General features: G+C 39.3%; 1 protein-coding gene across 1 annotated transcript in view; it reads right to left on the bottom strand.

The window, feature by feature from the left end:
* Window positions 1-28: 28 nt before the first annotated feature.
* Window positions 29-18307, bottom strand: part of LOC139950997 (uncharacterized) — a 43685-nt gene continuing 25406 nt past the window's right edge. The window contains exons 11-14 of the mRNA XM_071949821.1: window positions 7703-7814; window positions 7155-7216; window positions 3943-4221; window positions 29-2155 (exon numbers count right to left, since the gene is read on the bottom strand). Of these exons, the coding sequence (XP_071805922.1) occupies window positions 2064-2155; window positions 3943-4221; window positions 7155-7216; window positions 7703-7814 (545 nt within the window). The 3' untranslated portion in view covers window positions 29-2063. The remainder of the gene's footprint in view (window positions 2156-3942; window positions 4222-7154; window positions 7217-7702; window positions 7815-18307) is intronic.

Genomic DNA, 18307 nt, shown 5'->3' with positions numbered 1-18307 from the left:
ACACTAAGGAGAAAACAAAGTGCATGAATAAGGGAATAAAATGATACTACTAGTTCTTTCACGGCCGTTTAAAACAGGCAGGGTCGAATTGCCGTGTGATAAAGACCCGCGCCGAAGGCGAGGGCTTTTATCACACGGCAACAGGGCCTTTATCGCACGGCAATTCGACCCTGCAAGGGTTTAAACGGCCGTAAAAGAACTACCTTTTTGTTCCCATTCATAAACACGTTTTCGGGGTTGTTCATTTCCAGATGGAGGTATTTTTGGATGAGAGGTCCTGAAACAAATGGCCTGAACAGAGATTTTCAAAAATGTATAGATGCTCGGACTTTTGGAAAGTTACCGTGATGTGGGTGTTTTTACTTTTTATTGTTTAATCATTTTCTTGTGAAAGCTGCGAGACTTTGATTCTTTATCTCTTATGATTTTGATTTATTGTTTAATTCAGCATTTTGATTAACAATTCACACTCCAACCTCTTACAACTGAGGGCGCTGTCTACAATGTTAAATGGCTGTCACTGGGGCGCTGTACGACCGATATTGACAAAATTTCGGTAAAATTAAAGAGGTTTCGAACGTGTACGGATACAGATACAGATACCGATACGGGAGCTTACTCATACACGTCATACAGAAACGGATAGTGTTTTGTGGACTTTTAGTTGTCTTTTTGTCCCAGATCAAAAATATTTCCCATGGAATTGCTTTCAATGGTATCGTGCTTGATATAGACGGAAAATTGTTAGTCATTTGCAAGCAAAACGACGGGTATATGCAGTGTAAAAAACACGGGGTCTCTATCGGTCATGTTTGTCAAAAAAACACTCATGATGAATGCGAGCGCACTCAAGTGAATACCTATATTTTGCGAAACAAAATCCAACACGCGGCTGACGTGATCTGTATCTGTATATTTCATTTCAGATACATTTATTTCATGTCAACATCAATCAATACGTGTGATAACATTGTTCAGAAAACATATAATAACTTGTACTGTGAGAAACTTAATCCAGTTAATGAACAATTAATAGAAAATAGTTTGACGTTAACAGGTAGGAAAAAGAAAAAGCAAAAGCTTGTTTTTTCCTCTGCCCTAAAAACAAGGACAATTTACACAAAAACGTGCACAAACAAACAAAAGGGACATGGACATTATGGATGAGTGTGACTGAGCAATAGAAAAATAATTACTAAAAAATGAGATATATAATTATTAAGTGGTGTATAAATCAATCAAAATCTTCTTAAAGGAACGCGTTGTCTTGGATCGGACGAGTTGGTCTATAAAAAGCGTTTGTAACCGTTTGTTGTAATATGCATACGGTTGGAAAGATGTTTTAAAAGTAGAACACAATGATCCACACAAATTTGCCTCGAAATGCACGTTTTTCCTTTTACTATGCGAACTAACACGGCCAGCCATCCATAAAATGGCCGACCGTGTTAGTCGACGAGGTAAAAGGAAAACCGTGCATTTTCGAGGCATGTTTGTGTTGATCATTGCTTTTCAAAGACCAACGCGTATGATCCAAGGCAATGTGTGCTTCAAAGCTTTTTACGAAAAGAAAAAAACACTGACTGACTGTTTAAGTTCTGCATTAAGTTCTGCATTAAGAATATCCCAGTAAATTACCCCTTTATGAAACGCACGCTTGCGAAACTTCTCTATTATCAAGAACCAGACATTGGCGGGTTTAAAACACTAGTTTAAAACCTCTTTACCACACATTGATTCCCTCCTTATGAACCACAGAAGTGCAGAATAAAACCTTCACACATGGAATGTTGGTCTCGTGAGATCAATACTAATAATGTTTTACTCAATAATGTCAATCAAACCATTTTATTTCATTCACAAATGTTTGAACGGAAGTTTTCCACCTTGCCCATCTCCATATAATAATAAAAATATGTGTGTAAATTTACACACATTTTGTTTATAAAGCTGTACAAATGTTTTGCACACCCTTTAACCCTTTAGATAACAAAAAATGCAGTGTAAAACAACTATATTTCACATATACATCAAATAAACATCAAAGCCGAAACATGCCAAGCCTAGAGGTTGGTGTTTCGTTGGTAGTAGGTGTGTTCGATTCCTCCAGAGTGTTTGTTGTGTACCGCTATGACCTGCAGTGGTGTACTCACTTCTGTTTTATAACAACACAAAGATGGAAAAGTATAAGTCACTAATGCTATACTCTCACACTGTGGCGGGTATTCTTGCGAATGTGAGTATTTGAAATTCGCGATGAATTCGCCCAAAATTTGCGATTGGATTATGAATATTTTCTCAGTCACCCCTCGACCTTTCCCTACCACTATCAAACGAATATTACGCACGCTTTACCGACGTTAGTGGATTACCAATGTTTACTAAAATCAAAGGCGAATAACTGTCTTCATCACAAAATTCGCTGAAACTTAAGAAGCGAGTCGCGGTGAGCGTCAAAAAATGGCGATTAGATAGTGAATATTTTCGTCTCGGTCTCACCCCTCGATCGTCCTAGGTCGGCCCTCTCCTTACCAATATCTTACGAATACATTACGAATTCTTACCAACACTTGCCAATGCCTTTTACGAACGTTGCCAACGCTTACGCACGCTTTACCAACGTTACAAATGCTTACGATTCGACGGCGAATGACCGTCTTTAGCAACATTCGCTAAAATTTAGAAACCGGTTTCTAAATTGACCGATCAAGGAGGTGGGGAATAATCTGTGAACGATCCGAATTTGTTACCAACGCTTACGAAGACACAGTGAATGTTGCAAAGTTTTAGCGATTGTCAAATATTTCCTTCCGTTAGCATCGCAAGCATGTCCGCCGTGTGAGAGCAGCATAAAATGAGCGATATTATCAAGGAGGTGGAGAATGACTTGTGAACGTAGTGAATTTGTTACCAACGCTTATGAAGACACGGCGAATGGTGCGAAGTTTGAGCGATTGTTAAATATTTCCGTTCATAAGCACATTCGCTAGCATATTCTCCATAGTGTGAGAGTAGCATCACGATAACAAGCAATACTTCAGCCACCTCTCGCACAAAATAGGTTCGGGCACAAGTAACACAAGTAACGCCCGGTTCATACTTCATGCAAATGCGAATGCGAAGCAAATTTGACGTGAATGGGACACAACCCTCCTTTCGCAGCGATATTCGTAAGTGAGTTGCCCATAGTTGCCCTGCTGCAATTTTTTCGTTGCGGATTTGTGACGTCAACATTCGTATCGCATTCGCATTCGCAGGAAGTATGAACCGAGCTTAAGAGTGCAAATCAACCACTTGCAATGACAGTAGGAGTATATTATCCCGCTACTGTGACCATTCCGGAGTTCAAATTGATCGTAAAGATTGGGTGTCCCCGCGAGCACACTTCGGCTACGCCCATTCAACAGTAACACTTTAAAGGAATTTGATTCACAAACTGATATGATTTATTCAAGAGCCGTGCTAGGAGGCTCAGAAAGATTAAAATTGCACATTATTTTTGTAGATGCAGTCGCCTAATAATGAAAAGAAATTCCGAGTTCATTATCTCACGCTAAAATTGGGTAAAATTTTCTTTTCATCGATTCAATCTAAGCCAAAAACCTAAAAACGCAAGGTCATTTAAACCACATAACAGTGGACTCGTTACGTCATCGTTGGATGGTTTGTTTAGACCTGAACATTCGAAATCAATACTGCAGTAAATGAGACTCTGATTATTGAAAACATCCTATGAATCCTTAATGATGATATTATGTCGTTAGGTAATTTGGGATAATGTTCACAAATAAAACCACCCCATCCAATATTGCCCTATATATGTAATTATTTTGTTCTTCCACGTAGTTAATACCAATTACCTTAATACCTAAACATCTCACGTAATTAAGTTAAAGGAGTGCATTGGAAACAAAATAGTCATTTATTACACTATGGTCTTACCTCCCATGTCACAGTATGAATCTTCATCCACGGCCAATGAGGTGTTAGCTGTGGGAGGCGGAACCTTTGAGTGATCTTTGAGATTATGGGAGACACTTGAGGGCGCCCCCTTTAGTAGGTTCCTCGTTCTGTCATCAGACTGCGTGATAGTTGTTTCATACATCTGCGCAACGTCCGCGTTTTCGGTGCTAGTTGCGCTTTCAGGCTGTTTTGAACTTTCAGTTGAAACTAGCCACAAAGCTCCAGATTCTGCAATTTGGAGTCCAGACTGAGTAGCACCTTTGACAGAGAAAACAAATGATTTTTATTTTTGTATTAAATTATTATAGGTTTTCCCGGCCAATGTAAGAAAAGTTTCAATCAATTTAACGTCAGGTTCATTCAATTTAGATCGAAGTTGAAATGTCACGCAGATTGTAATACAAAAATTAAAAAGAATCGCTCAATTTCATTATGCAAGCACTATCCCATGTCTTAGCTTTACTCGAAGAGGTGCATTAAAGTTACAAATGTTGAAATGTAATGTTCATTCATTTTCGTCTGAAGCAGTTGCAAGGGTTAGTCGCGCATTCATTTTCATCAAATTTTTCATCATTTTTTTTCAAGCATTTCCTTACATAAAAGCCTGGGCATCTTAGAGTTAACTACAACTGCCGTTTTCAATCTGTGAATGAATATCACCTTGTTTTCTCAGATATATTTCTGACAGGTTTTCAGACCAATAAGATGGCGGCCCGTGGGCATTACAACTGAGTAAGACATGTAGACAGGGTAAGATTGATCGAGGCTTTTGAGAGCAACGATACCGATTATCTAAAGGTAGCGGATACTCTTGCAGGGGTGTCAATCCGTCTTGAAAGGTGGGGGGGGGGGGCATAACATTTACGGCGTGGGGTCCGGGGCCCACTGTGGAGCCCCGGGAATTTGTTTTGCCCGTAGACGTTCTCTGGTGCAATCTAGTGAATCTGAGGGGTGATGTTCCCCCGTCTCACATGTTGGAAGTTAATGCTTTTTCAAGCTATGATGCACCTATTCTTGCTATCATGGTTATTGTACCTAAAAAGCAACTCAATTATAGCTTCGTTATATCCATATTGTTTCTGCATTCTAATACTCAGACGGCTTTTCATCCCTATCATCACCAGACCTAAGACACAAGTTTTATGGGCAAATCTGTCAGAATGGAACAGAACATCTGTAATGTGAGCAGCAGTAGAACCTTTTGGGTTGACAGCATCTTTAAGTGCGGATCTAATTTTAGGGGGAGATACTGTCAAAGAGTGAGCACGCGAGTGTAAAACCTTTACGGCATGGGTCCGGGGCCGCTCAAGGGCCCGGGATAATTTTGTATTTTTAGATGCTCTGTGGTGCAATCTTTAGGCCATTTAGCGGCCAAATGGCAAACGAAACAGAACAATAAGCTGTGTGAATATTGTGTTCCAGTGCTCCACAGTTCCACAGTGCAAAACACGATTTTCATGATAAAGGTGGTCAAACGACACGGGGAACATTTGATACTGTGTCCCCTACCCTTTGAAAATGGGGTGGGGTGGGGTGGGGTACACGTCCCTTCCACTCTTTCAAGGGGGAGGTGCAAATCTGTCAAAGATGGAGCATGCGTGTGAGAAGCCTTTATGGCTCGGGGTACGGGCCCGATTAAGGGCCCGGGAAAATTTTGCATTTTAGATGCTCTGTGATGCAATCTAGGGCCAATTTTGAGGGGGATATTGTGTCATCCTTTGCTTACAGGATTAATGCCCTTATAGGGACACAAGGGTTTCGTCTTACACAGTGCAAAACTAGGGTTTTATGATAAAGGTGGTCAAAAAGGTGAGGGGACATTTGATATTGTGTCCCCCACCCTCCAAAAGGTGGGGGGACATGTCCCCCTGCCCCCCCCTGTTTGACCCCCATACTATTGGAATTAAAGAAGCAACTGCAAGAGCCATCTGGTCAACATATACGCACTGGTCGTCAACACAGACTTCCAAAAGGAGTAGCGATGTGACCGTGTGATGGAGGTGGCGCAGGAAACGTTGGAGAAATTACCCAAGAGAAGTGTATCCGATGGTACAACTATTCCCAAACATAGTGGCCCGATGTCTGGCACGTGAAGAAATCGAAAGGTGAATTCAGCAATAGCGTATTCCCAAACCACCGCACCAAAATGGAACAGTTAACAACAAGAAAGAATAAACATGTCCGCAGCAAGAGCATATCTTATATAATTATGAAGAAATTTAGTTTAAAGGGTCTATGTAACTTTTGTAGGACAAAAAACACAATGGCCACAAATTTACACTAAACTTACACAGTTTAAAAGATAATGATAGTAGAAAGCTTCCCCGAAAATACTACGTGCTGAGGTGCTGTAGTTTTTGGGAAATGAGTAAAACAATGTTATGAAAATTATTTTAATCATTTACAAACGTATTTTCATGACATTGTTTTACTAATTTCTCAAAAACTACAGCACCTCAGTAAGCAATATTTGAAGGGGAGTTTTCCACTATCATTATCTTCAAACCCTGTAAGTTTAATGTAAATCTATGGACATTTTGAAAAAGTACCCAAATCCTTTAAACTGACATTACAGTAGCCTTTGAGAACTATTTGAACGTCAGACTCTTGTATCTTTTTGTTGTTGAAAGTTTTAAACAAATGTAATGGTTAAACGAACAAAAAAAATCATTAATCCTGTTAAGTTTTTATGTTTTGTGATCCAGCTTATTCACTTTGTTACTTTCAAAGTTTGCAGCCAGAATATGAATGATAAAGGACCTTAGATGAAATTACCGATCATTTAAACTTGGATTAATCACTTCATGAACATGTGAGTGACTAAACAAATAAGAGAGAAAAAACACTGTCACATGTTTGTGCGCTCCACAGCTCTTAAATTTGAATGCTATAACAGTGCAAGACTCGAAAAGAATGTCATGCAATAATGCAAACATTGGAGGTTTGAATGCACCAAAACGAAATAAAATTATCCTTAACGTAAACTTATGATAAACACAAAGTCCCGATTGTCCACAAAATTAAATTGAATTCTTTCAAAAGGAAAAAGAAACACTACTTTGCTCTGGTGCGTAAAAATCGAGTGAAATCGAATTCTTAAAAAATTTAAAATGAACGTAATTTTTGGGAAATTGACCGGGAAAACCTATATTATTATTTTATAACCAAACATACAGTTGTAGGTTTCCTACCTCTGTTCCGACCTCGAACATCGGTTTCTCGAGCATCAGTGACGCCTTCTATACTGGCTCTCCTGGAAAATATTATAAGCATTTAAATCAACGAAAGAGAAAACATTTATCGCCATTCATAATAAAGAAATACCCTGTTTCCTTCCTTAATAGTTAAATCATAAGTACCTCAGACAGTTTCGCTATTCCTATTGGTGGAGTGCGCGTCACGTGGGGGTGTTTAAACCTTTAATAATGACCAGTGTTTATAACCGGTTGTGAGCGGGTACTCCGCGCTAGTCTTGGTGCAAGACGTTTCTTGTTACGGGCCTTGCAGGGTCGTTGCCGTGTGATAAAGGCCCTTGCCATCGGCTCAGGCCTTTATTACACGGCAAGACCCTGCCGGTTCTAAACGGCCGTGAAATAACGAGTCGCTACCCTTCCATTCCCTTACTTATAGTCACATAATTTTCATGATCGAACAGCAACAACATCCAAACAATGGTTGAAACGTTGAATGAATTTCAAATTCGTAATTTATATTTTAAATCTTGATTTTGTTTACTTACATGGACATGGAACTCCTGTATCGTTTGTATGACACACAAATGATTAACCCAATTGCTATTCCAACAGCAAAACTAACGCCGGAAACGGCAACCAATGCAAGTTTTGGGGAACCTTGAAAGAAATTACAAAACAGTGAAAAATTAATGCCAACTCTAAAACATGTGTCAAAATGTGTTATGTTCTAAAACACGTACGTGTGTGAATTTATTAAAATGAGAAAAAATACAATATTTTCCCCAATGATTTGTTCCTATTCCCAGAGTTTTCATAAGTTTTCACTCACCAACAGTACAGCCACTTCCAGGAGGGTAACTTTCTTGCAAGACTTTCTTTTGATGAGTTGTAGACTCTTCAAGGAGAGTGCAGTTAGGACCGATCCTTTCGGGCTGACAAGAACAACTTCCATTAACTGGATCACATACAGCTCCTTCTAGACAACTACAATTCTCACGACAGTCATTACCATAGCGACCAGCTGGACATGTGACGTTGCAGTATGACCCTATCCAACCAGGAGTGCAGTTACACGACCCACTTACAGGATCACAAGGCGCATCGTTTGGACAGGTGCAATTCCTCTTGCAGGCATATCCATAAGAGCCATGATCACATGGTGAACTGCAGTTTGGTTCTTTCCAGCCAGCCTCACATTTACAACCTCTGACTGTGCTACAGAAGGTATTGTCAGATGTACAATTGCAAGTTTCTGAGCAATTTAATCCAAACGTGTTATCTGTGCACGCTGAAAACAAATCCAACAAAAAAACTACAAGAAACAAAGAAAAAATGTAATATATAGTACAAACGAAGTGCCGCAATACTTGTTGTTTGTTGTCATAATAAATTAGACGAAAATGAAGTATTATATAGGCACTTCGTTTGTACTAAGTGGCTTAAGCAGCCATTTATTCTATTTGAATACACATAATGATCTTAAATCCATGTTATGGTCATTTTTACACAAATGCAACCAATAAAAGCAAACTGGATTTTACATCTGAAAGAACCCCTTAGAAAATCGAGCTCCGGAAGAAATCCAATCTGCGAAATCGTAATATATTGCAAGAATATTACTGATCTCCGGTAGTAATCCAATCCGCAAAATCTCATACAATTCTTATCAAAATTGATTCCGACCACGAAATAAACTATCCCCCATGCCACGGGCGACCAACCAGACTGTCTAATTGTAATGAATTGTTTGAAGCTACAAGAATTGGCCTCAAATATATACAATCTGTCGTGTTTTTGTGACTTGTTTTCGTTCTTTTTGAAGCAATTCTTTACGTACAAATTTCTCTTTTTAAAATTTGAGTTGCACCGATGTTTTTCATACAAAAATTATTTCAATGTACTGCTACATTATTTCTGTAAATACTTTTCAGATAAGGCCGAAAAAGACTGAATTTCAGAAGCCCTTTGGACTAGTTATATATTCAAACCGAGGTTACGCATGAAAAACCACACCAAACCCTACAGATAAAACCGGGCAAAAGCTCATTATAACGCATGGGTTGCGGGTAGACTAGATTAGGCGCAAATTTTATTGGAGTATGTGGGTAAAATTACTTACGGAGTGAGCAGTTGTTCCCGGTTTGAATCCAACCATGACAACATCGGTTTTTCTTTATCAGATGCTGACGATACTGAAGGGTAGACCTATATGTCAAGAAAATCAAATTTCTTTATCTTAGTAAAGAAGAAAACTATAAAACACTGCAGAGAAGTTAAATTTAACATCATGCAAACAACGATGTAATAACACACAATTTGATTTAACTCTTGATCACAACACTAGAAATAATTTCATACCTGAAATTTTCGACCGACACTTCGGTCTTCATCAGCAGGATGACGCGGATGTTGAACCCGTGACCTCGCGGACACGTGATCCCAAGACCGCGTCATAGACTCCTGGGATTGAATATCGACAGCTTTACCCCACCACAGAGACACCGCCAAAATTCTATAGTTTGCCGAAGGTACACAAACAAAACATCATCCCACTCAGGCCTATAGTTAGCAGCATAGGAACCATCACGTACAAGCTCCTAGCAGGGATATTGTCACCACTAGTAGGAGACACCGAACATCACATAGTCAACTCAAAACACTTTGCGGACATCATCAAGAACAACAAAGTGGATGAAGATGAAGAGCTGATGTCATATAACGTCACAGCCCTATTCACTTCCGTTCCGGTGGACAAAGCCCCTATCGTTCAAACTAAAATGGAATAAGATACAGGATTTTGCGAAAGAACACGACTTTCACCTTGTCAGGTTGTCCAACTCCTATGCCTCAAAGCATGACCGAGTTGTACCTATTTTGTGTACAATGGCACATTCTAAGAACAAATACATGGTGCAGCAATAGGATTGCCAGTGTCACCCATCATATTTTTATGCAACCTCTACTTAGAACAGCTAGAACAGTCAGCCATTTCCACAGCCCCCACCCACCAGCCTGGTTGTATAGGTGCGTAGACGACACCTTCACCAAACTGAAAAAGCAACACGCTGAAGAATTCACAGAGCATCTCAACTTTCTGGATTCTAACATCAAATTCACAACCGAAAGAGAGGATAACAAATCCCTTGCATTCCTAGACACACTGACCAAGATTCATGAGGATGGCAGCTTAGAAATACAGATCTACTGCAAACCTAGTCACCCACACAGACCAATATCTCAATTTTAGTTCCAATCACCCAGTCGAACATAAATTTGGTGTCATTAGAACACTTTTAAGTGTCATCGGGCTGACTCCATCATCACCAACAAGATCGAGAAGGACAACGAAAAGCGTGACCTCCACTGATCTCTACAGAAGTGCGGGTATCCTAAATGAGCCTTTAAGAGGGTCACAAACCCGAAGAACACTAAAACTAATAACATCCCACAACCTGACCAGCCGCGAAAGAAGAAACCACTGGTGGTCCTCCCATACATCAAAGGGACATCGGAAGCCCTTAGAAGAATCTTTGCTTCATACAGCATTAACACGTGCTTCAAACCCACAATTACCTTAAGACAACTAACTCGTGTTACCCAAGGACAAAACATCCAAGAAGGACCATACGAGAGTGGTCTACCAAATCCCTTGTCAAGGACAGACCAGACACGGCCAATGCACAGAAACCTACATCGAAGAAACCGAGAGATCGCTCAAGACTATTTGAGCACCGCCGCCCCAGTTCGTCCTCTTCAAAGGTTTCCCAACACATCCATATAGAATCACCTTGCCACACTGTAGACATTTCCAAACTAACTATTCTAAACAGAGACGCAAGATACTTCCAAAGGGGAGTTAGGGAGGCAGCCTACATCAAACCCTCCCTGAATCGAGACGGGGGCGGTACAAGCTCCCAGGAGTCTATGACGCGGTCTTGGGATCACGTGTACGCAAGGTCACGGGTTCAACATCCGCGTCATCCTGCTGATGAAGACCGAAGTGTCGGTCGAAAATTTTAGGCATGAAATTATTACCAGTGTTGTGATCAAGAGTTAAATCAAATTGTATCTAAATACCAACACAGATGAACTATCACGCTGATGTAGTAAGTAATTTACAAAGCAAAAGGTATGACTCACTTTATAACATCACATTCAAGTTGTCCGTCTGCACAGTCATGCGAAATTGTTGTTCTAAACATTTGAGCAGTTTCTACTCCCGTTACACTTCAGAAAATTATGGAAATAAGTGACAAAATAAACAAGGAAGTCTGAAAACAGTAGATGTATAGTTCACAAGTTAGTTCAGGTGACTGACGGTAAGGGGGGGGGGGGGGAGAGTGGTCAGAAATCTCTTTATACACGATAGAACTTTGCGTATGTTTAAGTTGATAAAACACAACAATCCGACAACCGGAACACGGATCATAAAAACAACTTACACTAAATTTCGATTTAAAACTCGGTCACTTCTCAGAATCGTTGTAAAAGTCAGAACTTTCACACACAGTGTTGTCGAGAAGCACCGGCCGGCTGCCGGCAATAGACCGATTGCGCTACCAATGTTTACATGTGATCACGTGGCCTATCCTTAGAAAAACACAGCTACACAGTAAAGACATGGGAAGACTCGTGCCGATGGACCAAAATTTGCTGTATTTTCAATAAATAAAAATTAAAACTATAAACGGAGCCCTTTTATAAAATTGAATATTGTTATATTGATTTAAATCACATTTGCTGTTTGATGTTCCCAGTATTTTACAACAAAAGAGGTTTCTTTTGAGAGTATTGGTTAGACTATACGTAATACTGAGGTTTGAGCGAGCTCACGTGCCGTGGATTTTGCGTTGTGCACGGCGTTTAGTTGGGCAATGACGAGGGAGATCGCAAAGTTGTCCTACTCGTAGCTGACAGCTACCCCTACTTATCAAATATTTTGAGGGTGAAAATAAAGGGATTTGCAGCTTCTTAATGAGATTTTCATTGAAAATCTTGGCATAAAAATCATTACAACGAGGGCAATGAAAAACCACACTTTCCTTGCACAAACACATGACATCGTGTTAAAATTCTCTTGAAATGTCCTAGTTGGTGGAACTGTGTTTACCCATCACTGGCATTGTTCAGCCACCGGTAAGGTCTCATTTTACAAACTCCGGAATATTCGTCAGTGATTTTGAGAATTAATTCCCTTTTTAGCCGAAAATTGCAACAGTAATCATGTCTTTTTTAACGCACGTTTATATGCAGTACGCCGTGTTTGTTTACATCCAACACCCACTATAGTACGTTAGCACGGAGCGCAATCAGTCTATATCGCAGGCTACTTGGTCCTTTGCTGCCAGCTACTCCCCTCCCCCTTTTTTGCCTCGTCCAATTTTCCCAATGTTTATTTTCCCCAATTACCCTGTTTGCACCTGTCCAACAACCTTTCCCAACTGACAGGCAAAACATAAAAATACTTGAATGAAATCAAAATGGAAGGTTCACGAAGTAAATGGTTTAATAGGTACTTGTTGCACAGTGTACAGATTTACATTAAACTGTTTTAAAAACAGTTGGAAGATAATGATATAGGTTTTCTCGGTCAATTTCGGCAAAAAAGAAAGCCAATTTTACCTTCAAACCATTCTATTTCGTGCGAAATTTAACGCTGCTTAAAATGGTAATTTCGCTAAAATGAGAATTCAAATGAGTACGACTAAAGAAATGCGAATATTAAACAAATAAACTGTACTATAGGCAACTGTTCCGGCAAAAAAGTTTTAATTCGAACGCATAACAATGAAATTGGCTACACATTTGCTGAATTCGACAGAGAAAACTTCTAGACTCAATAAGCTTCAACAATGGTCCTGCCTACATGCATTAATCGACAATGTCAAAATGAGGAAATCAGTAAAAGCAATGATTTAACAAGCATTACAACTATCTCCAAGTGATTAATACTCACAAATAAGGGCACACATGTCCACTGAGCTCCTGCGTGCAACATATCGTCACACTCACCAGTAGAATCAGGAGTATTGACGAATAATGAGGGAATGCAACCATAGTTGTAACTCTCAATACGAAACTATCTCACAAGTGAAGACCAGAACAAGACCACAGTATTTATTCTAAAACGAGTTCCTCAACATCACTCTTACTAGGGGAAGTTGCTTCAAAACAAACACTACGTCAAGGAAATAAATTATTTATAAAACCGTTTCGAGATGCACTTGTAGAGCGAATAGTTTATTGTGCAAATGAAAGGAAAAATAATAATATCATAGCTTTGCTGTGCGCACTGCTGCACTGGTACACCAATAAGCCATTACTTGAGCATCAAGGGACAAGGTACCCGCTGACAAAAGTGTTTTTATGGCTTCCAGAATGTCCTGCCACATGGAGCCCCCCTTCACCCCACCCCCCGCACCACACTAAGGAGAAAACAAAGTGCATGAATAAGGGAATAAAAGGATACTACTAGTTCTTTCACGGCCGTTTAAAACAGGCAGGGTCGAATTGCCGTGTGATAAAGACCCGCGCCGAAGGCGAGGGCTTTTATCACACGGCAATTCGACCATGCAGGGGCTTAAACGACCGTAAAAGAACATTTTAGTTCCCATATTCGTAAACAACTTTTTGGATTTTTTTCATTTCCAGACGGAGGTATTTTTGGATGAGAGGTCCTGAAACAAATTGCCTGAACAGAGATTTTCAAAAAAATTACAGATGCTCGGACTTTTGGAAAGTTACCGTGATGTGGGTGTTTTTATTTTTTATTTTTTAATCATATATTGTGAAAGCTGCGAGACTTTTATTTTTTATCTCTTATGATTTCGATTTATTGTTTAATTCAGCATTTTGATTGACAATTCACACTCCAACCTCTTACAACTGAGGGCGCTGTCTACAATGTAAAATGGCGGTCACTGGGGCGCTAGATACGACCGTTAAATAACAAAACTTTGACAAAATTAGTATAGGCCTACAGCGCCCCAGTTACTGGGTCTACAGATACAGATCCGGGTTACGGGAGCTCACTCATACACGTCGTAGAGAAACGGATACTGTTTTGCAGACTTTTAGTTGTCTTCTTGTCCCAGATCAAAAATATTTCAAATGGAATTGCTAGACGGAAAATTGTTAGTCATTTGATAGCAAAACGACGGGAAAATGCAGTGTATAAAACACGGGGTCTCTATCGGTAATGTTTGTCAGAAAAACACTCATGATTAATGCGAGCGCACTCAAGTGAATACCTACATTTTGCGAAATGTACACAAACAAACAAAAGGGACATGGACATTATGCATGAGTGTGACTGAGCAATAGAAAAAATAATTACTAAAACATGAGATATATAATTATTAAGTGGTGTATAAATCAATCAAACTCTTCTTAAAGGAACGCGTTGTCTTGGATCGGACGAGTTGGTCTATAAAAAGCGTTTGTAACCGTTTGTTATAAAATGCATACGGTTGGAAAGATGTTTTAAAGTAGAATACAATGATCCACACAAATTTGCCTCGAAATGCACGTTTTTCCTTTTACTATGCGAACTAACACTGTCGGCCATCCATAAATGGCCGACCGTGTTAGTCGACGAGGTAAAAGGAAAACCGTGCAATTTCGAGGCATGTTTGTGTTGATCATTGCTTTTCAAAGACCAACGCGTCCGATCCAAGGCAATGTGTGCCTCAAAGCTTTTTAAAACCTCTTCACCACACATTGATTCCCTCCTTATGAACCACAGAAGTGCAGAATAAAACCTTCACACATGGAATGTTGGTCTCGTGAGATCACTACTAATAATGTTTTACTCAATAATGTCAATCAAACCATTTTATTTCATTCCCAAATGTTTGAACGGAAGTTTTCCACCTTGCCCATCTCCATGTAATAAAAAAATATGTGTGTAAGTTTACAAATATTTAGCTGTTCCGATCCAGTCGGAACAGCTATTGTTTTCGTCGAGATTTGTATTATTATTATTATTATTGTTGTTGTTGTTGTTGTTGTTGTTGTTGTTGTTGTTGTTGTTGTTGTTGTTGTTGTTGTTGTTGTTGTTGTTTTTTATTTTTATTTTTATTTTTATTTTTATTTTTATTATTCTTTGTTTCTCCCTAAATCCCTTAGTGTTTGTACACGTTTTTGCGGCAGCTTAATCTCCTAAACCATAATACGAAAGAGTGAATTTATTATACCAAATTGAAGCTTAGAACATAAGCTTAATTCTTATCGTAAAAAATGTAAAATGGTTAATTATTAAGCCTTAATTAAGCTTGTGAATATTTAATTAGCAAACCTAGTTAGGACCATTTCTCAAAAAGTAGACCGCCGATCCTGAAACTTTTTTCAGCTATACACTAGTCAGGTCCTGTGAATGTAATTTTTCGACATAAAATTCTGGACGACGTCACCATGACGTCATGTATTGCACATTTTGTGTCTGTGCACAAACACAATGGCTCTTGAAGTGTAAACAAACCCAGCTTTCGGAAACATGATTAATTTGATTAAAATTAAATTACACGTTGAACACTTCCCAAAACTGTTTAGATTAAGATATATTTTATTGATGGTCATTTTAGAAGCATCAGAACTTATAGAAACAGTGTAATTATTTTTAAAATCCTGTATTTCCGGGGAAGTTTTTTCAAAGATCATGGGTACGGCGTAAAACTTGATTTGAATAGTCAAAATTGTAAAACTTTTAACTTGACCAAGTCCTTATCCCATTTTCGACCGGTGTTATTGCGTTTTTGGTTCAATATACAAATATTTCTTACGGTCACCGACTAGCACAAGTCTAAACTTGTTCCCAAAATTTGACAAGCCTGAGCATGGTGCGTCGTGGACCGGGTTCATTTCAGGCGACGAGCGTGGACGACGAAAATAGACCGCCCGGGATTTTGAGTTATTTTACGGGTAAAGTCACCTTGTTCAAGCCGGGGATCATTTGCCCAAACTAATTCTAGTATTTCGCGTTACGTTCGGAAATTAGACCGTGACAAACAAAAACTCTTTGACAGGAATACAAATGCAGAGATTTTATATGGTGACGTTTCTCTGGTGGTTGAGTGGCTCAGTTTTATAGAGCTGCTTATAATAAACAGGGAAAACATTTTGCTTTACAAAAAGTGCAGAAATTGAGCAGAACATCTGGATTCACAACTTGAACATGAGGCATGGTTAAGCTGCTTTTGTGTTTAAAAAGCCATTATGTAGTTTGGTTCTGGGCCAATGGCTTTTAAAGGAAAGAATCGCAGCTCTTACGTAATCAGGGAACTGTGCTTACGCTAAGCGTATTTTACAGCTTAGCAGGGAATGAGTTCTTCACGTCACAATTCGCATCAAAAAATTTGCTACAATTGACTAATTGTGCTCAACTCCTGCGAAACTTTCACTGCGAAAACAGTGAGTTAAAAATTTGATTTGCATTCGCAGGAAAAACCGTGCTTTACTTTAGACAAAAGTAGGCAGGGGCGACTAGTGTGCTTGGTGTTAAAGTCGCAACTACAAATTATTATTTGAGTCGCGACTACTGTTTTTCTCTACTCCCGTTATAATCGTGTCCACACATCGACTACAAAATTTGTCCCGACTACCTGTTTGGTGAACCAGTTGTGTTGCTTAAATTAATATTGCCCTTGCGGCATAGCTGCTCAAATCTTGAGAGTCCGTACTTTATCTCGACAAGTGTCATAGTTAGGTTTGAAGTGCGGCTAGTCGAGTAGTAAATTTCATTAGTCACACCCATTCGCAACATAATTAAAAATTTGTCCCGACTACCTGTTTGGTGAACCAGTTGTGTTGCTTACTACTATTCGCAACATAATTTATATCGCCCTTGCGGCATAGCGGCACAAATCTTGAGAATCCGTATTTTATCTCGACAAGTGTCGTAGTCAGGTTTGAGGTGCGACTAGTCGAGTAGTAAAATTCACTAGTCACACCCATTCGCAACATAATTAATATTGCCTTTGCGGCACATAGCGGCACAAATCTTGAGAATCTGTATTTTATCTCGACAAGTGTCGTAGTTAGGTTTGAGGTGCGACTGGTCGAGTCATGATGCGAACTTGCTTAATGAAAAAGATTCAGTGCTCTGCAGAAGAATTGAATTTTGCGCTGACGTCAAGCGAAATAGACTGCTTATAGCAGGGATTTCTTTTGTTTGTGTGCTTTCCACGCTTGCATATTTCACAGCTTAGCAGGGATATTTTTGCTTGTGCGCGGGGAAACTTTTCATATGTAATCTTTGCTTTGAACTAATTGCACAGATATTTCAGCGCCTGAACAGTAAGCGAAGAATGGTGGTTGTATAATAAATGGGCAGAGTTTGGTTGAAGCAGACAGAGCCATAAAACTGGGCCGTGTTCTATAGGGGAAATTGTAGCTTGACATTTTATGACAGTTTTGGGCTTTGCGACGTACACATACAAATACAGAGTCAGATACAGACATTACCGTGCAGAAATCGTGCAATTGAAATGTCTCATAAGAGCGCCCCCTATCGGCAGGAGTAGGAAAGTAAAGGAGTATCCTACAAATTAATTATGTGTTTTTAAACACGTAAAATAATATCAAATGGAAGCTTTAGCATGTTTAGCTTAATTCTTATCATAAAACATATTAAAAATCTTTATTAATTAACCACCAGTGACCCTCATTTGCATATTAATTGGGACATCTTTGCAGCATCATACCTCAAGAACGTCACGGCCGACATTTCAACTGTTTGTTCTTAAAGACTGCTTGGGGGTTGGAGATTAATTTGAAAAAACTGTGACCTCAAGTTGACCTCTACTTCCGCGTCAACCGGAAGTGTCACCATATCTCACGAACTATACAGCAGATTTAGAAAAAAATATTTTCAGTTATAAACTCCTTAGGCATAAAATATTAACTTTAAAAACCGTGACCTCAAGTTGACCCCTACTTCCTGGTCAACCGGAAGTGGGACCATATCTCAAGAACTATACAACAGATTATCAATTTTTGTTCAGTTATAGACTCCTTGGGCATTCAAGATTAGTTTGAAACAACTTTGACCCCATGTTGACCTTTACTACCGGGTCAACCGGAAGTGAGCCCATATCTAAAAAAGTACAAAGCTAATGTTCAAACTTCAGTTATAGACTCTAAGGCAATAAATA

Source organism: Asterias amurensis, chromosome 18 (genome assembly GCF_032118995.1).
Source record: "Asterias amurensis chromosome 18, ASM3211899v1".
Taxonomy (NCBI): domain Eukaryota; kingdom Metazoa; phylum Echinodermata; class Asteroidea; order Forcipulatida; family Asteriidae; genus Asterias; species Asterias amurensis.
The sequence above is the reverse complement of the archived record's forward strand: the minus strand, read 5'-3'. Positions and strand labels throughout refer to the sequence as shown.